At 54.3% G+C, this 25,271-nt stretch overlaps 1 protein-coding gene across 1 annotated transcript in view; it reads left to right on the top strand.

The window, feature by feature from the left end:
- Positions 1 to 136: 136 nt before the first annotated feature.
- The window catches only part of PPP2R2C (protein phosphatase 2 regulatory subunit Bgamma), a 133,773-nt gene continuing 108,638 nt past the window's right edge, over positions 137 to 25,271 (top strand). Inside the window, exon 1 of the mRNA XM_035005334.1 lies at positions 137 to 206. Within this exon, the coding sequence (XP_034861225.1) occupies positions 137 to 206 (70 nt within the window). The remainder of the gene's footprint in view (positions 207 to 25,271) is intronic.

The raw sequence follows: 25,271 nt of genomic DNA, 5'->3' as shown, positions 1-25,271 counted from the left end.
GCCCGCCCCCCGGGGCCCCGGCGGCCCGCGCCCCTGCTAGGCTGCGGCGGCATGGCCCGCGCGCCCGGCGCGACCTCTGCGGATTGCATCGGTGTGCGGCGGCGGGGCATGCCCAGGGCACCGGGCACGGCCTTCAATGGGCGAGGACACGGACACGCGGAAAATTAACCACAGCTTCCTGCGGGACCACAGCTATGTGACTGAAGGTAACGTACGTGTTGTCTGAGGCCCCCTCCGGCCGGCCGCGGCGTGGGGATGCCGTCGCACCGAATGCCCTCCGAAGGTTTGGACCGCGCGCTGTGTGTCGTGTCCCCCCACCCACCCACCTCACCCCACCCTACCCCACCCTGCCCCGGGGCCGGGAGGGGGGAGCCCGAGGGCGCCGGCCTCCGCAGCCCAGCGCCCTCCTCCGCGCCGCCCTCCGGCAGGCAGCTTTCAGCCGCCAGGCCTGGTGGCATCCTGAATCAGCCCTGGCCGTCATTTGTAAAAAGGCCACTCCTGCGGCTAATGTGGTGAAGAAATCCGGGGAAATGTAGTGGCTTAGAATCCTGGGTTTGCCCTTTCAGCCCTGCCCGAAGCCCACAGAATTTTCTAGGCTGCCCACTCCCCGGAGAAGAAGAGGGACCCAGGGAAAAAAAAAAATCCAATGCCAGATTTTCCCCCTTCCCCCCAGAGGCTCGCTGTCCTGGGCCCCTCCTTGTGCCTCCAGAGGCAGGGGCCCCTCGTGGGTGGGAGAAGGCGGCCGTTTGGGTTTGGTCTTTTATTCCCAGTGAGTTATACTGAGACAGGAGGAGCTGGCCCCAAACTGTCAGAATTTTCCCAAAAAAGTGGGACATGCCATCCCAAACGCGCCCTGCATTTGAAATCCCCCAAACTGGCCTAACAGGCCCAAGCCCCCCCCCCCCCCCCCCCCGAGGTGGTAGAATCCAGGTGGTCAGCGCTGATGGGCCAGTGACTTCCAAGGGTCCCTCTACTCCACCTTGCCCAGAGAATGGTGGGGGACAGCTCCCAAGCCGCAGCCAGGGGCCCGCGGAGCGAATCCTTGATTGAAGATGGGGACAGCTAGCCGCGGGGTGTCAGCATGCAGCAGTGGGGACACTTGGGCTGGAGACCTTCCAGGGTTAGGGTCTGGCTGCACCTTCCCTGGGGGCCGCTGAACTGGCCGCATCAGTGTTGGTGGGTTGGTAGCAAGAGGTCCCCTGGTGGGTGCCCCAGTGGGAGGGGCCCTGCGCACGGCGTTCCGCGGGGCTGGCGCGCGTGGGGGTCTGTGTCAGGGAACCTGTGTGGGCTTGGCGGCGGTGACTCGACTCCCGGGTGGTGTGCGCGGCTCTAGTGCCTGGCTCCGCCGGAAATGAGGCCAAGCGGTAGCCGGAGCCCTGCGGAGGCCGGGGAGCGCGGGGCCAGCGCGGGGCCAGCGCGGGGCCGGACCCGCGCGTCCAGTCCCGGAGAGCAGAGGCTGTTTGTGTAACCTGGGCGGAGGGATGCTGAGGGGTGGCGCTTTCCGCCCCCCGGAGGAGAACCGCTGAGTCACGCTTTGCTGAGGGGGGGGGGAGGGGGCAGGGCTGCCTGGCTGGGTGAGGGCTCAGCCCCCAAGCTAGGGCTTTCAGGGGCCCAGGGAGCTGAAAGCGGCCCTTTGTGGCCTGCCTTGTTGAGGTTGAGGAAGAATCAGCCGTGAGCCGGGGTGTTTTTTCTGCTCGCAGGCTGCCGAGAGCGAGCGCAGAGGGTGAGAGAGGCCTCTGGGTTGTTGGCAGGTGCCCTAGTGGTCTGGCTCTGGCTGCGAGGAGATCTTGGCAGGGCATCCCGGTCTGGCTTTCTGCCCGAAGCCTCTGTTTTCTCATCTCTACGTTGAGGATGATGGGACGGGACGCAGGACCCTGTGATTAAAAGTAAAAAGCCCTATGCCTGACCCATAGTGGACATTTGCCAACCTTAATTCCTTCTTCATCCCACCCACTCCCTGGAGACGAAGAGGGATCCAGGAAAAAAAAATCCAGTGCCAGATCCCGCCCCCCCCCCAGCCCCCCAGAGGCTCGCTTTCCAGCTTTCTTCCAGAGATTTACCAGCTCTTAGCAGAGGAGAGCAAAGGGGAAGTGCATCGTTTGAGAAAGAAGTGATGTTTTTATTTCCTCTTCATTCATTTAACAAATATTTACTGAACACCTACTATGTGCCAGTCACTGTTTCAGCCCTGGGGACTAGACAATGATTCTGCCCTTGGGCAGCCTATATTCTAGAAGGGAGCGCTGTGCTATTGAGGGGAAGCTCTTCTCACTAAGTCTTGGTTTCCCCATCTGTAGAGTGGAAGTACATAGTACCATCCTGCCGACAGTTTCGGTCTTAGGGTTTCTGTGAGGGGCAGGTGGGATGGTGGATGAAGGGGCCACCTGGGAACTGTAAATTGTTAACTGACAGCTGAGGTATGTTGAACACCTGCCTGTGCTGGGGCCTCACACAAGGTCTCGCATACCCACAGTCCCATTTTATAGAAGAAACCGAGGCTTGACTTTCTCCACATCCCAAACTGAGTGCCGGTATGTGTAGGGCATAGGGCTCAGGGGCTGGGATGCAGAGACGAGCGAGATCGGAAATTCCTGTCCTCAGGGAGGGTAGGGTCTAGGAGAGGAAGCAATCACTGTAATTGTTAGAATTAGAATTATAGGAGATTTCTGGCCTCCGTGCATGAAAACAGACTTGCCCAGCGTTGCATCTTGCATTTTGTGCTCAGAGCCGGGTAGGTTGCAGAGTTGGATGTCAGTTAGACTTACGTTCAAATCCTGCTTCTGACTCTTCTCACGCTTTGTAATCTTGGACAAGTTATTAAACCTTTCTGAGCTTCACTTTCTCCCTTTGTAAAGGGAGAAATAATAATAACTTATCTCACATTATTACTGTTGGGATGATCAGTGATTATGCTAATACAGAAAATACCCAGCACAGTGCTTGGTCTGTTGGAGGCATTTAATCGGTGGCACAGGTATAATTTATAAGGTTCCTGGAAGAACTTCATGAGCAGATAATGGATGCTGAGGTTTTGCAGAAGACCCAGGTGCACAAATATCTGTCCCACTTGGTCATTTGGCCCACAAACGCTCACTCACTACACCCCAGTGGCTCTGGTCTACTTCCTGTTCCTTAAGCAGGTCATTTTTTTTTTCTTGCCTCATAGCATTTGTACTGGCTGTGTTCTCTATCTAGAATATCCCCCTCCTGCTCTTCTTATGGCTGACTCCTTCTCATCCTTTAGGTTTCAAGTTAAATGCCATCTTTGCCAGTGGGAGTCCTGCTGGAGTTCCTGAATCTCCTCTTGTAAAATCTCAAATACTTTGGGAAGAGTTTAGATTTTTGTTAGTCATTCACACCTTGGTATGAATTAGTCAGAGCAGCACCCCCCCCCCCCAACCTTTAACTCCTGGCTCAGCTCAGCTGATAGAGTGTTGTTGTCATCACTAAGCATGGGTGCAGGCCACCTTGGGACACAGAGAACTTTGAAAGGTTGGGTGGGTGTTGGGGAGAGCAGTACAGCTGAGTCTCTCAAGACAGTAGAAGGACCTGGACCCTTGAGAGAGGGACCGCCAGGGGTAGGAGAGTGCCAGGAAGTCTCTGTGTGTTTAGATTTTTCTCAAGAGCCAGATATGGCCCAGGAAAGATGCTTCCTGGCTCTGTTCCCTTGCTGCAGCCACAGAGCTCAGCTTTGGGGTGAGTGAAGTGGGCGTCTCTAGGCTAGTCTGGTCTATAAACCCCTTCCTCCCCCTTCCTGCAGCAGTGTTTACAGGCCTGTCCTCTGCTGGGTGTGGCTCTGGGCAGGCAGTGAGGGGTCAGATATGGGGGCTCACAGCCCAGGGGAGGTGGCAGTGGTCACTCCCAGGTGCCTGAAGGTGAAGGTGCTTGAGGGCACGCTTTCCTGCTAGGACCCCAGTCCCAGCTTTTCCTCCCATGAGCGTCTCAGCCATGAACCTCTGTCATATACGCGTGCCTCTTGGATCCCCAGGAGGAAAGATGCCTCTGTTGCCCTGACCCCAATATGCTTGCCATTCTTGTGAATTCCACGTGATTTCAGAGCCATGTGCATATCCCCATGGATCGTGTGGCTGAGCAAATGAAGCAGGGGCTGGGACAAGGAGTTGGTAGGGTCAGGAGACTGTCGCAGGCCTGTCTGAACCCAGCAGTGGGGTGGATTCCACGGCATGGAGTTGTCCTCATGTTTTGAACTAACTGCGTGGGGATCATGTTGGCCTTCTGCCCAGGCCTGGACCACACTGGAGAGGCGTGCTGTTTGTGGGAGACCAGTGTTCAGTTAAATTTGCTCCCCCCGTGGAGGGTATTGAGCCTGAGCTCCCCAACAGCCGACTCCTCACCCCACCAAGAGCATAGCGGTTCCCAGCCAGAGACCTGTGGCCATAGGCTGGGCCAGCTTGGCCCTGGGGTAGTGCATCCGTCTGGCAGTGATGGTTCTAGAACGGACATGGGAAGCTGTTCTGGGGCTTGAGTGGAAAGTAGAGCTGCAGGAAGTCAGTCTCTCTTGTGAAGGGACAGGGAAGCCCCATTGTTGCCCGAAGCCACCTTGAGGCCACGAGGGGCGTAAGCCCTAAGCCAACAATGCTGTTGGTGCCCAGGCAGAGCATGAGTGGCATCGGGGACACTGTGACTCCCTGGGTTAACCGGGCCTGATGTCCACCCACCCCTGGGCTTCCCGTTCCGTGGGCTGGCATATTCCCTCACCAACAGCACCCTTTTTCCTGGTTATCCGGAAGACCAGGAGGCTCCCTTGTCACTCACGGCCAAGATCTGAGATCCTGGAAACCAAGAGGGAGTTTGATGTGTTCGCTTCCTGCTTGAGGAGTCCTCGGTGATGGCTTTCATTGTACTCAAGTCAGAGTTGCCTAGTTCTGGTTTCCCTTCCTCGGCTGTCCTGAGGAAGCATTTCCAGCCGGAAGAGAGATCCCGGGATCTGGTGTCGGGAGACCCCTGTTCTCGGTGGGGTCTGACTCTGGGCTTACCATCTTGGGCAGGTCACAGTCTCTCAGGACCTTAGCGTCTTTAGATCACTTGAAACCAGGGACGTACCGTTGTTTGATGTGGTAACATGTCGTGAACCCCCCCACCCTGCTTCGTGGAAGGAACACTCTCCGTGAACTCATCACGCGAAATGGCTTGATGTGTGTAAACATGCCGGGCCCAGAGCCTGGGACCCAGTCAGTGTTTAATAACTGGTCTGCCAACAATCATGCGTGCTCCTTTGGGGTTAGAGTTAGAGTAGCCCTAAGAACCATCGTCAGACTGGCTAACCCCACCCCGTCCCCACTCCATGAGGAAGTGGAGGCTCAGAGGGGGTCCCTTGTGGTGCTGCCCTAAAGCCAGCCCAGGGGGACAGTAGGGAAAGCCAGCCTTTGGTTTGGAAAATCAAGCAGTGGACTGCTGGATCTCCACCTCTTCCTTCCACTTAAGAACATCACTTCCACGCGCAATCCTAGAGTTTCCCAAGCTCATGCTGTCTCCATTTTAGGGGTGGGGGCAGCGAAGGTGGCTGCAGGGGGGTGGGGGGCTCACTGCTGGATGTTCTCCGTTCAGCCACACCACCTCTGTGAGCCTCAGTCTCCTTGCCCTGCCTCCTGCCCTGGGTTGTCACATGGCCCAGAGGAGCAAAGGGCCCGCGGACTCCAAAGGTCCACCTGTGTGGAGGGGTTCCTGTTGTTATCGGTTTCCCCAAACCACCGAATGGGCCAGCTCCCAGGCTGTAAGCAACATACTCGTTTATTTTTAATCAATCCTAACGGAAAGGTTGGTGCAGTCACGGGCTAGGCTTTCTCTCATTTTCTTTCTGCAAGATGGGAATCAGATTCTAATAAAATTTTTCCACATCATCTCCTGGTGGTTTTAACTTGCTACAGCTTTTGGTTTTTATCCTTGAAGACTGCAGAGCCAGGGGACGTTGTTGTAAGATGTGGTTGTAGGTCTGGAGAACGGGAAACGTGGCTGTGTGTCACCCCGGGTTTAATGACCAGGACTGGAGTCGCCATGGGGATGAAGGAGAAAGGACAGTATCCAGTCTGCCCCACAAAGATGCACATTGTTAGCAATTTGTGATAGTTCCTTCCAGTCTTTTTTTAATGCCCACGTCTGTGTTTAATAAAAGCTGTAATCGCTCCATATAAACCATGTCGAAGGCGACTTTTTAAATGAAGCATGAGCTTATAATAGAGTTTCCCAGTGCTTGGCTGGCTTCCTGGTTGTGCAACCCGTGCAGTCACATGGGGCTCCACACTCAGAAGGACCTGTTTTTGGTTTCGCGCTCTGCCGTAGCCATGTTGAAATTTTTATAATTTTATCTTCGAACTGCGTTTTGTAAGTGATGGCTGATGGGACAGTGGATCGGGCACCTGAGCAGAGGTGACGCGCACAACACCTGTTTCAGCTGTTTTGTGTGGCTTCCATACACACTTACCTTGTGTGCACTTTGAGTGTTACTGAGCTCCTGCACGGTCTGTGCTCTTGCCCTGGATCAGTGTGCCCACGACCCTGTAGGCAGCAGTGGGTGCTGACAGCCTGGAGAAGCCACTCTGCTCCATGTGAACCAGATTTGGACGCAGAAAGGAGAAAGTGACATTCCAAGGAGCATGAGGGACCAAGGAACCCAGTTATCATACCCTCTTCCCCGTATTACGTCCTTGTGTGAGCTAATCACTGATGCTGAACAGGATGACCCAGAAGGAAAGGAAAAGATGGGACAGCCATAGTCCTTCCCTTTCAACCCCTCTTCATCATGGCGCCAAGGGAGTGTGCAAGCATCTAAAAGTGAAATAAAACCAGATGAGCTGCTTGGGGTCGAGTCCCCACTGCCCTGTAAGAAGAAAGAACACGTGCCTATGGAAGCTACCAGATACAAATTGTGTATTTCAGTGATTCTGCATTCCAGTTAAATATTCTTATATTTGCATTTTAAACTGGAATTGCATAATAGAATGATGAGTGACAAAATTCATGCTAGCAATTAAAACTTTTATTCTTTTCTATTGGCACAAAGTGGCAAATAACACCATGGCAAGTCATGGGGAAAATGAAAGAGCGCTATATTTTAGTATCTTTTTTTTTTTTAAGATTTTATTTATTTATTTGACAGAGAGAGAGAGACAGCGAGAGAGGGAACACAAGCAGGGGCAGAGGGAGAGGGAGAAGCAGACTCCCCGCGGAGCAGGGAGCCCGATGCAGGACTCGATCCCAGGACCCTGAGATCATGACCTGAGCTGAAGGCAGACGCTTAACGACTGAGCCACCCAGGCGCCCCATATTTTAGTATCTTTAATGATGGTTTCCCCCTGCCTTTTTTTTTTTTAAGATTTTATTTATTTATTTATTTGAGAGAAAGAGAGAGAGAGAAACAGCATGAGAGGGGAGAGGGTCTGAGGGAGAAGCAGGCTCCCCGCTGAGCCGGGAGCCCGATGTGGGACTCGATCCCAGGACTCCAGGATCATGACCTGAGCCGAAGGCAGTCGCTTAACCAACTGAGCCACTCAGGCGCCCTCCCCCTGCTTTTTGAACAGGGTGCTCTGCATTTTCATTTTGCACTGGGCCCTACAAATGATAGAATTGGCTCTGCTTTGCTGTAGGGGCCAGGCTGGAATTCCAGGGGGAAAGGACCCTTGGCCCGTCTCCCATCCCCTCTTGGCTTTTGTGATTGGTGGAGATGTGAGACCTGTCACCCATTGGGCAACTTCTCCCTATTGGGCGGAGCTAAAGTGTTAAAGGTCCCTGCTCCTTGCCTACCCATTGGGCCCCTCACCCCGTGGGATGTTCCAAGGAGATGCCTATAGGGCTCTCATTGCAGATTGCAGCCTTTAGACCTCTCTCTCCCCACAGGCCCAAGGGGAGGAGCAGTAGACTAAGGGGTCCCTGGCTCCCCCTACCATTACCATTAATAAAGCAAAAAAAAATTTTTTTTTTTAAATTTCCCTCTTGTGCACCTTCCCTGTGTGGTCTCAAGTCCTAGCCAGGGGGAGGGGTGCCCAATTGGCAACCCCAGCGCCGCCCTCAGACTCCATCCTTCATTGGTTGCACACTATTCCTGTGATAGGTGTGCCATAGTCCACTTAATCACCCCCTGATTGTTGGATAACGAGGTGGCTCTTTTTCTCTTATAACTAACGCCGAGTGAACAAGCCCCTTCTGTGTACGAAGATACCCTACTCCCATCCCTCCCCCTAACTTTGGAATAATTTCTTACGAGAGAATCCTGTGCATGCAATTTTATGTAAAAATTGTGAGTGTGTTTAATGTTCTTGACACACATGCCAAATTATTCTCCAGAGAGTTTTTCTGTTTTACCACATGCTGATCAGCATTTGGTATCCCAATTCATTTGACCTCTGCAGCTATCATAGATGAAAAATATTTGTTTTAATTTATGTCTGAACACCAATGAGGTGGGACATTTTTTTTCCCTTTTGTTCAACAGACATTTACTGCTCCCCCTTATATGCCGGGGGGACATGAGATGCTGGACGTGCAGCATCGAGGAGCAAGTTCACTGCTGTCATTCATTCATTCATTCATTCAGTCGTTGGACAGTTATCTCTGGAGCTACCCCTGTGTTCTGGGCACAGAAGAAGCTCGTGTGCTGGGGCTGGGAGGGTGAGTGTGGGGTCAGAGCAGGGAGAGGAGAGAGCTCAGGCAGAACCTGAGGTTTGCCAACACCTAAAGGACAGAGAGTGAGAACTCTGGGGCGCAGTTGGGGTAGTCACTCAGGTGGGAAGAGAACAGGAGGGCCGTGGAGTCCCAAGCCTGCCAGTCCAGCTAGGAAGGGGCAGGGGAGGGAAGAAGGATGGATGACCAGCACTAAATGCTGCCATATCGCCAGGTAGAACAGTATTGGAAAGCGTCTCTCAGGTCCCCTGTTTCAGCTGTTCACACCCACTTGGCACCCTGTCCCCTGGGGCTCTGCTTGGTGATGCTGTCTTTCCATGAGCCCCTGCGGGCTGTAGCCCTGTCTCCCCACTCAGGTCTCCCTGCTGGCACACAGAATAGTTTGCTCTCTATTCCCTGCTTTCCCACACAGCCCCTGCACCCCACTTCTCCAGTCTCACTGCCTCTGGGGCAAATACTCCAGGTCCTAGAAGGCACGTTTCGAGAGCTCTGTGCTCCTGGTTTCATTTTGTGGACGCGAGCCAGGCTGTGTTCTTGAGACACGGGCCTGTCTCTCCCAGGGTCTTGGATGCCACTGAGAGAGAGTGGCCTCCAGCAGAGTGCCCTGGGGAGTCCTGCTAGGTAAACCGGGCCCTGCAAGAGCGATGCGTCTGGCCACTGCTCTGGTGTGCAGCGGCCCTCGTGCAGAATGACCCATGTGGACTTCAGTATAAATAGTTATAAAACAAACGTAATAGCCGTTAATATGATTAACCATCTATTGAGTACATACTATATGCCAGACGTGATGCTAAGTACCTCATCTTATTGGTTCCCAACAAAACCCAGTGTTGTATGCATTTTCCCCGTTTTACAGGGGAGAAAGCTGAGGTTTGGGCACTGGCCCAGAGTCCCATGCATAAGGGGCAGAGCTGGGGTTTGAACACAGGCCATTTGCCTGCAGAACACACTCTCCTGACCTCCACCCTGCGTGGAGGGACCAACAGGGCAGGGACGGGAGATCTGTTGAGTTCTGATTAGGGGCCTGGCCTCGGAGGGTCTGGGATTTGAACCCAGGACTGCCTGGTGTGGTGCTCATGCTGAGCATGTGGCAATGCGTCTGTCATGTCCATGTGTGTGGTTAAAGGTGATTGAGATGGGCCAGGAGGAGGAGGGATCCCCTCCACTGCACAAGGTCGGGGGGCGTGGGGGGTGGGGCTGGGGGCTGGTCCCAGCTCTACAGAGGACAGGTGCTTTGGCACTGAAGGGAATGGCATTCTCCAGGTCAGGGAGCAGTGCCCTTTGGGACATGGCATTCTAGTACATTCCAGGCAGGAAGAACAGCATGTGGAAAGTGACATATGTTTGTCTCCTGACAGCGTCCGGGCTCCTCTGCCTGAGCCCAGGAAGCAGTTGCCAGGCAGCTCGGGGTGAAGGGCCCACCTGGGAGCCTCTGTGCTGTCCTGGATGGGCCTTGCCTCCTTGTACAGTGGAGGCTATTGTCCTCCAGAATCCTGGGCTGAATGGCCCATTGAGGCAGAACAAAGGCAGCTCAGAGGTCCCGGCTGCCCCAAGCAGGGATAGGATGGCCAGCTCAGGCCCGGGGCTTCCTCTGGGCCCGCCTGGCCTCCTGCATTCTTCTGCCCCACGGAGATGGTGGCCCTGACACCTGGGGCTGCCAGTGCTGGAGGCTGGGACTTTGGCCCCCGGGGCCTGAGCTCTGGTCCTGGCCCAGTTGGCAGGTGCTTCAGCCTCAGAACCCGGTTCCCCACCTGTGAAGCAGCAGAGACCAGCCACCTGGGCTTTCTGTGAGTATTGGGTGAAATGATCTATATATTGGACATAAATCTCCAGAAAAGGCAGCTACTTACATTATCAGTATGAGCTTTTGGGTTTTTTTTTTTTTTTCAATTTCAAAAAAGTTTTTTTTTTTTAAGATTTTATTTATTTATTTATCAGAGAGAGAGAGAGAGAGCGCGCACAAGCAGGGGGAGCAGCACGCAGAGGGAGAGGGAGAAGCAGGCTCCCCACTGAGCAAGGAGCCCGATGTGGGGCTCGATCCCAGGACCCTGGGATCATGACCTGAGCTGAAGGCAGACACTTAACCAACTGAGCCACCCGGGCGTCCCTCAAAAAAGTTTTAATGAAACTTCCAAGTATGTACAAAAGTAGAGGAAACAGTACCTGGAATTGCTCCTCGCCCATGGCCTTGCTCCACCTGCTTTGAAGATTATGCCATGCCCCCTTCGTTAACTTTCCCCTCCTTCTGGGTGAAGAATTTTTTAAGCCAATTCAGGGCTCTGGTCCTCTCACCCCTCCCCCAGCAGGCCAGGGCACGTCTTACCTGACCAAGTGCCACCACCCGCCCTACCAGGATGAGCACTCATGCCTTCCCATACGAATTCTCGGCCATCCTGGCAAGGTCCCCACTTGTCTCAAAAATGCCTTTTTCTAGGGGCGCCTGGGTGGCTCAGTTGGTTAAGCAACTGCCTTCGGCTCAGGTCATGATCCTGGAGTCCCGGGATCAAGTCCCGCATCGGGCTCCCTGCTCGGCAGGGAGTCTGCTTCTCCCTCTGACCCTCCCCCCTCTCATGCTCTCTGTCTCTCATTCTCTCTCTCTCAAATAAATAAATAAAATCTTAAAAAAAAAAAAAATGCCTTTTTCTAGTTACCGGGTTCAAACCAGGATCCCAAGTCCTGCACCTGCATGGGGGTGTTCTGTCTCCTAGGTCTTTCCTGTTTGAGAACAGACCACTGACTACGTAAGACATTTGCTACTCCTCTGGAAAGCTTAGTTTTACCCTCAGTGTCCCCAACCTGTGTCTGGCTCTCAATTGCCTTATGGGTCTAGAAGGTTGATGGGTGGTTGCCTGGATCCTGGGAGTCAGCCCTGGGGCGTGCCCCTCTGTCCTTCCAGGGTCCTCCTCACCCTTCATCAGCGGGGAGACCCTGGGCAGGTTGCTCAGGTGGTGCATGCATCTTCACCAAGACCTAGCCAGATGGCAGATTCATGAACAAGAGCAATGGTTTCTGTTGGAAGCTGTTGAGTTTTGAGATTTGTTACATAGCAGTGGATAACTGGAATAGTCCTGGATTCCCAGATTGAATTCCCAGTCGTGCCCAGCTCCTTCTTCTGAGGCCCCTTGTCCAGCTACTGTACTCTCCTTGATTCTGTAGCTCTTCCAGAGCCTTCCAGGGACTTCCTTCTTGTGTGTGTTAGCCTGTGTCAATTTCTGTTCCTTATAACTGAAGGACCCTCATTCCCAGTCCCAGCCAGGAGACTCAGATCATAAGACAGGACTGGCACCCAGGCCTTTCTGAAACCCAGGACCCAGAGTCCTGTCCCATGAAAACATCAGTAGATACAGATATTGGACATGTCTGCTTTGTCTTACACAGCTCAGCACCTGCCACCCACCAGGTGCTGGATAAGTACGTGTTTGAGTGACCCAGTGGACAAATGCCATCCTTGTGCCTGCCCACACCCCTGGGCACAAATAGTCTTCTCTTTGCACAGTTCGGATATGTGCAGATTTCAGTGCCCACAGTCCTGTTAAATCACGCCAGACCTGCAGCCGCGTGGATCAGACTTGAGCTACCAAGGCGCGGTGACTCTGAGGAGCGGCATAAAGCGCGGACGTTGCCGCTCTTTTTTCAGCACGCGGATCACTCGAAATGACAGGTGCACGTCGTGGACTGTCCCCAGGTCAGTTCTTTCAGTGTCTGCCGTTGGCTGGCCACTGCCCATGTTATCGTCGTGCACAGACAGCAGAGCACCTGGTGGTGCCACCCCCTCGCCTGCCCGTGTGACGCTTTACAAAAATGGAAAACCAAGAAGAGGGGATTGGCCAACAGAGATGATGGTCAGCAGGGGAGCGAAGGTGGCCATGCAGGAGGAGAGGTGTGAGCGGAATGTGGGCGGAGTTAGAGAGGAAGTTGCCGACCCCTGCGTGCAGCGGGGGGGGACTGGGGGCACGGAGTGCGGGAGAACTTACCCCAGAAGACGTTTCCCGGTGCTGAAAGTGCCCGGGGTAAAATCTTGGGAGCTGACCTGAGCTTGGGAAGACGGGTCAGCGGAAGCAGCATCATCTGAACGACCCTCTGTACGTTTGTTTTTTACAAAAAAAAGAAAACACTTGAATTCTCTATGTTTCTGAGGTTTTAAGTTACCATACTAAATAAATACTGGTTTTGCTATTTTTTATTTCTTTATACACTTAAAACCATCAATAAGAGAATTTTCAAAGACTTAAGCATTTTTTTTTAAGTCACTGAACATTGGGGCGCCTGGGGGGGTACAGTCGGTGGAGCATCCGACTCTTGGTTTTGGCTCAGGTCATGACCTCAAGGTCGTGAGTTTGAGCCCCTTGTTGGGGTTCATGCTCAGCATGGAGTCTGCTTGAGATTCTCTCTCCCTCTGCCTCTCCTCTGTGCTCATGTGCACACACTCTCTCCACCTCTCTCTCTCTCTAAATAAATAAAATATTGAAAAAAATAGAGTCACAGGATATGTGTAATTTCCAGGTTGATCATTAAGATCACTTTGAATGATCTGGGCGTGCACAGTCATGTTTGTGCTCCCCCAAACTGAGCACTCCCTTTTCTCATTCCAAATGGGCAGCCTCTATACTGCAGGCCCTTCCACAGTGATCTTCTAAACCCTGGCTGAAGGATTGCAGTCAGTAGTCTCCTTAATTGAAGGCAACGACTCAAGAATATTAAATAATGCAAATCCCTCGCTGTGGAAATGGCCAGGCAGCCCATGGATCACTGTGGGAGGGACACACAGCTTCCCTCCACTGCTCACCGCACAGACCTCCAGCCAGCCCGTCTGCTTTGGGAACAATCCATCAAGGAATGAACTGGCTGAAGGAGTCAGAGGCTGAACGACAGTGACTCCTACATCAGGTTTCAATGTGAAAGGTGATAAAAACAACCCGGAATATTTTATAGCCCCAAGGAGGTAAGGCTCTTTATTGAAGCTGTGCAAATATAATCCATCATCATAATGTGTCCCTCTCGTCAGACTGTGGGAGCTAAGTTTCATGTATGTTAAGATGCTCCTTGCAAGAAGATTTTAATCTTATTTTTCTATTTATTTATTTTTTATTTTTATTTATTTATTTTTTAAAGATTTTATTTATTTATTTGAGAGAGCGAGAATGAGAGAGAGTACATGAGAGGGGGGAGGGTCAGAGGGAGAAGCAGACTCCCCGCCGAGCAGGGAGCCCGATGCGGGACTCGATCCCGGGACTCCAGGATCATGACCTGAGCCAAAGGCAGTTGCTTAACCAACTGAGCCACCCAGGCGCCCGTTATTTTTCTATTTATTTTATCTCATTACAGAAACATTCAAAAATGCAGGAAGTAGAATAAAGGGCGGGGGGACTAATATCCTAATGTCACTGACCCCCAGAAACATTCCAGTTTTGTTGTATTCCCTGCTTACCACTCCCCTATAGATGGTCATATAAATATAGTTTGTATCTTTTAAAATATTTAACACATGAAGCATTTCCCCATATTATCATAATTTCCGAGGAAAGAATTTTTAATGGCTGCATAATAGTCCATCACGTAGATATAATTATTCACCCAATAACTAGGTATGGGTTCATTCATCAGACTGGGGTGGATGCCTGCAGTGGGTGTGTGGGTGGGTGGGGAGGGGGTGTGGGAAGGAGGAATCGGGCACAGCTCTTCCCTGGAAAAGGTCTGGAACCAGGGAGACAGAAACAGATGGTCATAATACAGTGTGATGGCGGCTGGGAGACAGTGGGACCCCATAGCTGGGACCCCGTTGCAGTGTGGGAGCAGGGCTGAGTCCGGAGCCAAGGAGCAGCCGGTAGGGAGTGGGGTAGAAGGTGTTCCCAGTACTCAGATGTTATGGGCAGAAGCATAGCAGTCAGACCCAGCACGGCTCTAGGGTTGCTGGAGCATTAACTTGTGGGGTCTTGGAGCTGCTGGGCAGGCCTGGTGGATGAGCAGACAGACCAGGCTGCTGCTGGGCAAGGGCCCTTGGTCATCTGTCCAAGCACAGAAGGAAGAGGGAACGAGAGTGGCCAGAGGTCTCTGGGGTTTTAGAGAGTGAAGTGGGAGTGGGGGGGGATGAAGATCAGAGAGGGGTGTGAGCACCTCCAGGAGAGGTGAGAAAGCTCCCCCTCCTCCCGCAGTGAGGCTCCTGGGGTGGGCAGTGGAGGGGAGTGGAGGAGAGTGTTGCACGAAGGGGAGGTTGGCCGGGAGGGGTGGTGGCGTGCCCTGGTAGAGGGAGGAGGGTTGAGCCTCCTCTCATGGTCTGGTCGATCCAAGAGCGCTCCTGAGGCTGGTAGCGCAGGTGACGGTTGGTGGAGGGTGGAGAGACCGCCGCACTCCTGGACACAGGCATCCCAACTTTGGGTGTTTTAAAGTAAGATGTGTTGAGCATCTTTGTGAATGTGTATCTTCCCGTATTTCAGGATATTCTTGTCCCTGGCTATCTGGGAATGCCATTTCTTGGTGAAAGGATAGGAAAGCTTTTAGGGGCTTGAATAAAGATGTGACTATCATGTTGTCTATTAAAATAAAAATAAACTTTATCAAAAATTTTGTTTGGGTGATCTTCAAAAGAGTAAGTCCATGGGTGTCAGGCAGCTCTGGCGCAAACCGCAGATCACAGCGAACCCATCAGTCTCTGTCTCTCCCGCTTAAGGAAAAAAAGGATCGATTTCAGCTGTGGCGCATGGTGACTTATGGCTGTTTCATTGTCTCTTGATGTGTGTCCGATGGTGATGGGCCTCGGCTGTGCGGGGAGGACTCGTGCTGTGAACCTTTCTCTGCATCTACAACTCTCTTGGCTTCATGGGAGAATGACCATGGTGGGCGGTGAGGGGGACAGGTGAAGCTAAAGCTACCGTTTCTTGACTGCTACGGTGTCATGTGTCATGGGAACTTTATACCCACCCTTGGGGGTGGCGGGAGGGACTCTCTTTTGTGTATCAGGAAACAGAGCCCCGCAAAGATCAGGTGGCATGCCTGGAGTCACACAATGGGTGTTACGGTTACTGTTACTCCTTGACAAAACACTCAATCTTAGTGACTTAAGGTGACAACTGTTTTATTATGTCCTCTGGATTCTGTGGGTCAGGAATCTGGGCAGGGCTTGGCTGGGCAAATCGGCTGTGCATGGCCATTGCTGAGTCCCCTTTCTAAGCTGGTGGGCGGGCTGGTCCGCAGGGGGTTTCACTCACATGCGTGGTCGGGATGGCTGGGAGGCTGGGCTCCCCTGGGACCATCCACATGGCTTCTCCAACATGGTGGTCTCACGGCGGGTGGACTTCTTAGGGGGCAGCTGGCTTTCCCAGATCAGGCATCCCAAGAAGCAGGTGGAAGACCCAACTTCCTGACCTCCTTGGAGTCCCTCTCGTCAGTCGTGTGGCTTTAGTTCAGTTGAGTCACTGGCCAGCCCAGGTTCAAGGGGAACTAGACTCTGCCTTTGGACGTGGGAAAGCAGATGGGATGGGAGACAGTGCAGTGGCCTTCACTGGGAAACCGTCTGCCGCAGACGGCTGGCCGAGCCAAGCTCTCTGGTGGGCTCTGTCTGACCTTGAAGCTGCTGCCTCTCTGGGCCAGGGAGCGACATTCTCCCTTGCCGTCCTGACTGGCCAGCAGAAGCGGACGCCTCTCCCATGTACCACTTCCCTGATCAGAAGTACAAAAAGCATCCTGTACTTTGCCAGTTTAAATACAGAGTTCATGGTAATGTGGATGAACCTTGAGGCCATTATGGTAAGTGAAATAAGGCAGACAGGGAATGCCATATGATCTAACTTATACGCGGAATCTACAAAGGCCAAAGCCATAGAAACAGAGACGCGGATGGTGGTTGCCAGGGGCTGGGGGTGGGGACAAGGCCGGGATGTTGGTCAAAGGGTGCAAGCTTCTAGTTCTAAGATGGAGAAGCTCTGGGATCTAATGTACAACATGGTGATTATAGTTAATAATACTGTCTTACATATTTGAAAGTTGCTAAGAGTAGATCTTAAATATTCTCATCATAAAGGAGAAATGGTAATCATGTGACATGGTGGAGATGTTAGCTAATGCTATGGTGGTAATCATTTTGCAGCATTTGAGCGAATCAAATCAACACATTCAACTCACACACCTTAAACTTACACAATGTTATATGTAATTATATCTCCATGAAGCTGGGAACAAGTACAGAAAACGAGAGGTGAATCCAAGCTTCCTTTAGGAGGTAGATTTCCTGCAGACCTGCACCAGGCAGAAGTTGTTAACACAGATGAGGGTGGGATTGGGTGCGGCATGAGGCGCCCCCACCTCTCCCCCTCTGCATGTGCACCGTATGGTGCCCACATCAGGGAAGGTGGCTTTGGGTGGAGAGCTGCTTTCTTTCCTGCCAGGGCCCCTGCAGCAGGGAGGAATGCAGAAGACAAACAGGTGAGCTGGCTGGTTTTTCTGCTTGGCTTGACTCTAAGGACACACTGACCTCCTGGATCATCGTATTTGCTCGGCCTCACGGAAGCGGTTTTATTGGAAACCATTAGGGCCCGGTGGCCTGGTCCCAGACACAGCATACGTGGCATCTGCCCCCTGGCCGATGGACGCCATGCTCTGAGTGAACGTGGTGGAGGGGGAGGGAGTTGCCCTGCCGTTCAGTGAGAGCACGTGTGCGCCTGCTGGGCAGGGCGGGCAGGGTCCAGGCATTGTCCCCGAGGCAGATGCTCTCATTGTCCCCATTCAGCAGCCGGGCAGCCGGGAGCTCAGGGAGATGAAGGGACCAGAGTCCCACTGCTAGGACTCTCTTTAGCCTGTCTGCCCCACACCTGTCTGGCTCCCTCCTCCACCAGGCTGCACCTTTGCCGGAGAGAGGAACACCTTTGGGTCTCGTTCCCAATGAGAGGTGAGCCTTAGAATCTCTCTGAGTCCCAGGCAATGACCTTTCCCCTGTAGACCCTCTCCTCCGGAGCAGGGGAGCGTTGGGGTGCATTAGAGGTTCTCCTGGGTCTCTGGCCTCGGAGTAAGTGTGTGTGGGGAAGGCGTTCCCTTTCCCCTGGGTATTAGCAAAGCTAATGGGAAGCGTCTCTGTCCACCAGGGCGCATGCAGGTTGTGGAACAGGCAGGTGCCGTGGGTTTTACCAACGTGAATGGGCTCAGCCTGCCCCCCTCAGAACCCCTGGCCAGGCTGAGGCTCCAGCAGCCAGTCGGTATTCATGCCTTTAATTAACAAAACGAAAATCCAGCTTTTTTGAGATACAATCGACATATCGCAGCAGTTCACCCATTTAAAGTCTACAACTCGGTGGTTTTTGGTATATTACATAATTTTTCAAAGAGCGAGGTGGAATACATAGAACATAAAAACTTGCCACGTTAACCTTTTTCAGTGTACAAATCAGTGCCGTTAATCACATCCACCGTATTGTGCAGCCATCACCACTGCTTATTTCCCAAACCCTTTAATTACTCCAAACAGAAGCTCTGGACCCATTAAGCAACAGCGCCCGTCCCCCCAGTGCCTGCCTGTCTTAGGGACCTCGTGTAAACGCAGTCACGCTCTGCGTGTCTTCGTACCTGGCTTGGTTCCCTGGGCGTACATCTTCTAGACTCGTTCGTGTCGGAGCAGTTGGGAAGGAGCCTCAGGTTCGCTGGGACAGAAAGAACTAAGCCCCCCGGGTCGTCTTGGTGTTCTGCACGTGGGCGAGGTGGGGAGAAACCCAACCACAGCCCCCTCACACATCTGCCAGCGCTGGGGTGACACGCCGGTGGCACTGTCCTCTCTCCAGCCAGCGGGCACCTGGCTTATCTCCTTTGCATCTAGAGGCGGGAGTGATTCTCCCCATTTTACAGCCGAGGAAACTGAGGGGCCCGGGAGGTAGGACCTCCCCCCGCCAGGAGGAGGCGGAGGGGGGCTGCACAGGTGGGGGTCGCTGGTTCCTGATGCTGTAGGCACTTGCAGTGATTCCTGACTCCCCTCTTTCTAGGCTTAGGGTCCCTGCCCCCTGCTTTTCCCCCTGGTGAGGCACAGAAGGGCACCAAGGGGGGCTCCAGTCACCCCAGGGCTGGCTTTCCTTTGCTCTCACTGTCCTATGTGTGGTTGACCTGCCCCAGTCTCTCTTGGTGCCCCTGTAGCTTCATCTCTAAATCAGGGCCAAGAAGAATGTCTTCTCGGGGTCACTTCGAGGCTGGACTGAGGTAAAACATTAGGCGCACCTGATATTCGGAAAGGTCCCATCAGATGCTCCGCTGCTGAGCAGGGAAACCCCACGTGGAGGGAGCCACCCAACCCCCCATGCTTGTTGGCCTCTCAGGAAAGACGCCACAGGGTGGCTCTGAAGGCCTTGACCCTTGGCCCTGACCCACCCCAACCCCAGCCCCGCCCATTAACCGGCTGAAGGGCGTCCTGCAGTTTGGCCACGAAGAACTGGAGGTAGGGACGGGAGCAGCCCATCTGGGCAGGGGGCAGGCAAGCCCGCTGTGGGGGCAGCGTGGCCAGCCCAGCCCTGACGGCTCCTGCGGTGCCCCTGGTGTTCCCAGGAGGGTCCTCATCTGTGCTGGGCCGGAGGGTGAATGTACCCCCGGGAGAGTGTGAGCTGGGACAGCCGGCGGGACAGAGCTGGCTACAAGGGCCCACATGGGCTTTGTGGGAAGGCCTCCATAGATGACTTTGCTTCCAGGTGGCTCCCTGGTCCCAGACTTAGAAGTGTTTGGGTTGGGGCTGGGAAGCCCCAGGGTCAACCCTGTGAACCCCGTGTGAACCCCAACTAGACCTCCCTGATGGCATCTTCCCTGGGGGTGACCCAATTTTAAAAACCTGCAAACTGGGACACTTGGCCAGCTGCATGTGTGTCCATATGGGGACAGTGGGACAGCAGGTGATAAAACTGGGGCAGTGGCTGAAAACCTGGAGGTTGGGGTCACTGTGGCTCTTCCCTTACAAGGGGCTGTGTGGTGTGGTGATGGGTAATGATGGTGGCTTGGAGACCCCGTGAAGATGCAGGCTTTCCTGGTGACTAGCTGCATAGGACCCCGGGGAAGCCTCCCTTGGCCTCAGTTCCCCATTTGTGAAATGCAGGCCGTCTCGAGGGCACAAATGCCCATGTGTTCTCTGCAGAAGGCAGCACGCAGGCATGAGGCCCTGGCCCCAGGAGCAGGGGGGCCCATTACGGGGGGGCAGGGGCTAGGAAGTGAGGCAGATCCACTGTACCTGATAGTTAAGACTCCAGTCTTCACAAAATTGGGGCTTGAGGGGATGTGCACGGTCATTGTAAGGGACACATGGCCCCAGGCCAGCAGGAGGTGACTGGACCCATTTATCCATCTAAGGAAGGCGCAGGCAGAGTGGGAGCCAGCCCCTCCGGTCTCGTTCAGTCTCCTGTCCAGGCTGTTGGGAGGCCCTGACCCCCAGCCCTGCGCCTGGGAGGGGTCGTCTGCACCCTCCCCACCCCGTTCAGGCACTCCAGGGGCCGGGAGAGGGTGGTCTGGTTTGTGGGTTTGGGATAAGTTGTGACATAAGGTGCCAGGCCTGGGGCGGGGGTGGGGGTGGGTGAGGTCATTTCTGGTTCTGGAATAGCAAGTCTTGCTGGTGTTAGAGCTAACGCCCCATCCTCCCAGCTGAGCCCGACCCTGCGTATGGAGTTCTCTCCCTGTCGGGGAGCTTCAGCCTTGGGCAGGAACCGGAGTGCCGTTTATTGGGCTGCCAGACACCCCAGCCAAGTCCCACAGGGGGAGGAGGAAGGAGAAGGTTACTGAGTACAGAGAATGCCCAGGAGCCCTGGAGGGCGGGGGTGTCCTCTCTGCCCCCCTGCCTCCCTGGTCACCCCCAAACCAGGCCCTATGGGACAGTGGGGATGGCAGGGAGGTGGCTGAGAATTAATTATGCTTTGGCTTTGTAAACAGGCAGCTGTAAAAACCTATCAGCAGTGCAACACCTTCTCCATAAAACAGGCTCCGCTGGGTTTATAGCCCGAGGTCCTTGTCCGGGGCTGCTCTCAGACGAGGAACAAGGCAGCCCTCTCTGCTCTGAAAGGTGGTGCCTTGGTTGTAGAGAGCACAAAGAAACAGGGACCGGGAGAGAGGGCACGTCTGGTGTTCATGCGTGAGATGGACCTTGTTGCAGTAAGAGGCTGCATTCAGGTGGGGGGTGTGCGACGTTTGGGAGAGGAGAGAGGCAGAAGGGGAGGAAGGCTCACCCTGCCGAGGAGGAGACTCACATGTTTGAGAGGACTTACCTGAGGTGCGAATCTTTGGCCCACAGTTTATTGAGCGTGTGCTATGTGTCAGGTGCTTTGCTGGGAGTGGGGAATATGGTCATCGATGTGCTTGACAAGGTCCGTGTTCCGAGGAGTCCCCAGAACAGTCCCGACGGACAGGGAGTCAGTGCCGCGATGGTGGCAGGGAGGAGCCTTGGGGCTGGGCTTCCCAGAGGAGGGCCTGGGTGGTGGGAAGTCAGGGAGGGCTTCCTGGGAGAAGTGAATTCATTCAGTATGTATTTACTGAGGCCTGCTATATGCAGGCATTGAGATTGGTTTGGGGGGAGATGGGAGAGACAGGGTCCTGAGCAAGTTCTGGGATCTAAGGAGGAAGAGGAGAGGGGAAGATGGTTCTAGAGGGTGAACAGGGAGTGGGCGGCATGGAAAGGGGAGGAGGCAGAGGGAGGCCTGGCTCAGGACTCCTTGTGGGTGTGGAATTGTCATCACCTCCCGTTGACAGGCAAGGAAACAGAGGTGGGGGCTTCATAGCTCCTACGTGGGTGGGCGGGATTTGAATCCAGGACTGCATATGCCAAACCCCCCCACGGTGTGCACAGACCTCCCTGCACCCCTGGGGCTTTGGGGAGGGCACTGTGTCCAGGATGGCCCACGGCATTCGTTGGCAGCCCCCCCCATCGGCCTTCCTTCGTTGTTGGCCAGGATGCTTTGAGCAGGCGCTGCGGGGCTGGAATCCTCCAAGCTGACCCACTGTGTGCATCATCTGGCGTTTTCCTTCAAGCACTTGGCAAACTCCCAGAGTCCGGCTGAGCAGCTGCTTGATTTTTCTCTGACCCAGATGAAGAGCTGGGTAGCCGTTCACCCACTAAAGTGAGAGACAGACCCTGAGTTCAGGTTAAAATGGGGATGTCGATGGCAGGTGAGGGAAGCCAGCGTTTGTGGAATAGACACGGGAGACCGGCCAGAGGCACCAGCCACGGTCTTTGTCATGATAACCATCTGAGGTGGTGCTGGCACCCCCTTCCCCCAGCCCCCCGCAGATGAGAACACGGAGGCTTAGAGAGGTCAGGCTCCCTGCCCAGGGTTGCACAGCCAGCAGGAGGGTGGACTTGGGATTCAGCCCAGCTTTGCTGACTCCAAAGTGCCATTTCCACCACACTGGCATCTCCTAGAGCTCATTCTGCCACTGCCTGAGACTCCGCCCCCAAAGCTATTTAGGACGCGCAACACAGGTGACGAGAATTAGGAGAGAATCCTACAAAAATGGGGTGTGCTGGCTCTCCCAGCAGATTGGGATCTGCCTTTTTTCAGGGCTCTCTACCCCCACCCCCCCAGCCCTGTTCCTGCACCCTGGACCTGCTATTTTCCTGGAAATCATAGCTCACCAGCATTTGCCTTGTGATGAAAGAAGAGAAGATTCTGGCCCCTCAGAGCAGGGAGACTGTGTGTTGCCCAGGTGGCCTGGCATCTTGGGACTTCGAGATTTGCTTCCCCGCTGAATATATACATACAAGTCTCCTGTCTGCTTTGGACAACACATCTTGCTGTGCATGGGGGCGGATGTCTTGACAGGAGGCCCTCTGCACAGAGCCCAGGGTTGGGGCCCACGGAGGAGGCACAGGGCGGTCGGATGGCTGGGGGCCGTAGGGTCCTTGAGTCTGTACGGCTCTGTATTTTCCTTTTTCTCAAGTACGTGTTTTGTGGACTTTTATGAGCAGTTGCTTTTATAGTCATTAAAAAAATCAAACCCATTTTATTATTAAAAATTAATGTCATGTATTCATACGGTAAAAAATACTGGGAGCACGCAGAGGCATAGTATGAAAATACTGTTCTTTCTGAATTGGCCCGTAGAGTTGTGCCCCTTTGTGTTTAGCGGCTGGAGAGAGCTCTTGGTAGGGACGGAGCCGTCACCTGTTAGATAGACTGTCTTGTGTCGTTTCATTTTGTTCCCTATTTTGCACGATGCTGCGAATCAACACCTGCGCCTTATATTTTGAGTAAGGTAGCCAAATCTATGGTGTCCGTTTCCCCAATCCTCACCAGCACTGGGCTTTATGACTTTCCACCCTTTCAAAGCCCTTCCTTCAGAAACAGTCCTGAGGGGGACAGCCAGATACAGATGGCAGTTCCTGTCCTTTGCCCCACTCCAGGAGTTCCTGGCTGAAGGCCCTGGAGGGGGTCTCTTAGCTTCCTGGACCTCAGCTTTCCCACCTCTCAGGTCAGCAGAGCCCAAGCACCTTGGCCTTGGTGGTTCTGGCTGGCGGTTCTCCCTGAGTCCCAGGAGCCATGGTGCCTCGAGGGCGGAGGGCACCCTGGGACTAGGTGGAGGGATGGGGTGATCCAGATGGCGGGGATAGCGACATGCAGCATAGGTTGGGGGGGGCCTCCCCTGAGGGACAGATTTGGTCCTGAGCCTGAGCCTTCATCCAGCCATAGCTTGGAGCTGGAGAAGGTGGGCCGACCCGGGCAGGGCAGAGCAGAGCAGGGAGGCCCCAGAGTGGGCTGTGAGCAAGTCAGGGGACCTGGACCCAAGTCCTGCCCTGCTACCCTCTCCGTGTGACCTCTCGGGGCCTCAGTGTTCCTATCAGCAAAGCAGGGGCAACAGTTCTCAAAGTCTGAGTGTGGCTTTGAGGACCGCGTGGCACAGAAAGTGCCCGGTCCGTGTTTGTGGCAAGTACTGTTCTCGCTAGCCAGGTGCTCTTCTTCTTCTCATTTGCCAACTGCACCCCATGGGGAATGCATGGGAGCCCCCCGCTCTCCCTGCCCTAAGCAGGGGCTCAAAATCCTTCGATGGCATGAACCGAAGAACTTTTCCATAATATTTTAGGATTATGAGGCCAGCACGGTCGTGCTGCCGGGGGAGAGGGAGGCAGTGGTGTGTGAGCTGCAGGTGCTTCTCTATCTGCTCTTACCCGAGGCCCTGGAGAACGTGGAGGCTCTGAGTCAGGGGCTTGTGCCGGTCACGCTGGGATGACAGACCCAGGCCATGTCCCTGCACACCTGGGCCCTCCCGAAGGGACACAGATGGATGTTGTTTTAGATGCTGTGGGTAATTTCCTCCTTGTTGTTCACTTGCCAAAGAAGTGGTCTTATTGCCCCCCTGTGCCAGCAAGGAATCAAGGTTAAGTCAGCCCCCAGGCCCTGCTCACCTCTGCTGCCGAGTGAGTGGGTGGGCGGCGCTGGGCTGAGCCCTGGGCCTTGAAATTTCCATGGCATCCTGTGTGCGGGTGAGAGTCCGCCTCCCTCCATTCCCTCCATCACATTTATCCTGAGCACTTCCTCCGCAGGGAAGACAGCAGCCTGTTATGGGGTTATTTCAAGGGGATCCCCATGGAAACGGAGAGTGGGAGGCTCCCTCAGCATTGGTGTGTTGGGAGTTGCCGTGGCTTCCTGTCCCCAGCCGGCTGAAGGGTGTGAGGGCCTCTGCCGGGTCTCCCTCTGCACCTTGTGGGTCTCAAGGTGGGAGTCCCTTGCCCAAGGGAGGCCGCTCCCCTCCCTGCAAGCACTGTCCACCTCCCCGCCCCTCCCGCCAGTCTCTTAGCGCTTTGAGCCTGTTCACCAGCTGCTGCCTGAATAAGGCCCTGGTTCATCCCTCTCCCCTCCATCCAGCAGGCTTGCATTTTACCAGCAGGCTTGGCGGGTGGGTGGGGGCGGGGCTGGGGAAGTGATGTCCTGTGCTCTTCCAGGTCAGGCTGTGCTTGGTGGCGGTGGGGTGGGGGGCGGTGGAAGGAGAGGTTGAAGATGCTGCAGGCTCACCTCCGAGTTCTAGAGTCTCAGGATAATAACTGACTTTGTGGGCACTTCCTATGGATCAGGGACAGTCTGAGCTCTTTACCTTAATCTTCAACGTGACCCCCTAGGGTAGGTTGTCACTGGCTTTTTACAGGTGAGGACGCTGTGCTCAGCGTCCCTCAGCCAGGAGGCAGCAGAGCCCACACTTGGGAAATGCCAGCTCTCAGGGTCAGGGTGTGGTCCTTGCCCAGCACCCAGGTGGGGCCCCTCGGGTGGACTTGAGGCCATGTGGCCACTCAGGGGCAGCAGATTTCTATTCCAAGTTCGGGGACACATGAGGGCCGAGGCTTGGCGGTGGAGGGGGGCTGTCCCTTTGCTTCCCTCAGAACACCACGTTGGCAGGAGAATGTTTGGAGGGAGCAGGAACCTTGGTGCTTAGAAAGGCCTCTTGAGCCACTTGGATTAGTGAAAGTTACACATGTAGAACTCCACTTTTCTTGCAATTTTTTTTGATTTATTTATTTTTAAAGATTTTATTTATTTGAGAGAGAGAGACACGGCGAGAGAGGGAACACAAGCAGGGGGAGTGGCAGAGAGAGAAGCAGGCTTCCCGCGGAGCAGGGAGCCCGATGCGGGCCCGACCCCAGGACCCTGGGACCCTGACCTGAGCCGAAGGCAGACGCTTAAAGACTGAGCCATCCAGGTGCCCCT

This window comes from Mirounga leonina, unplaced genomic scaffold (assembly GCF_011800145.1).
Source record: "Mirounga leonina isolate KUSES-001 unplaced genomic scaffold, KU_Mleo_1.0 Mir_129, whole genome shotgun sequence".
NCBI lineage: Eukaryota > Metazoa > Chordata > Mammalia > Carnivora > Phocidae > Mirounga > Mirounga leonina.
The sequence above is the reverse complement of the archived record's forward strand: the minus strand, read 5'-3'. Positions and strand labels throughout refer to the sequence as shown.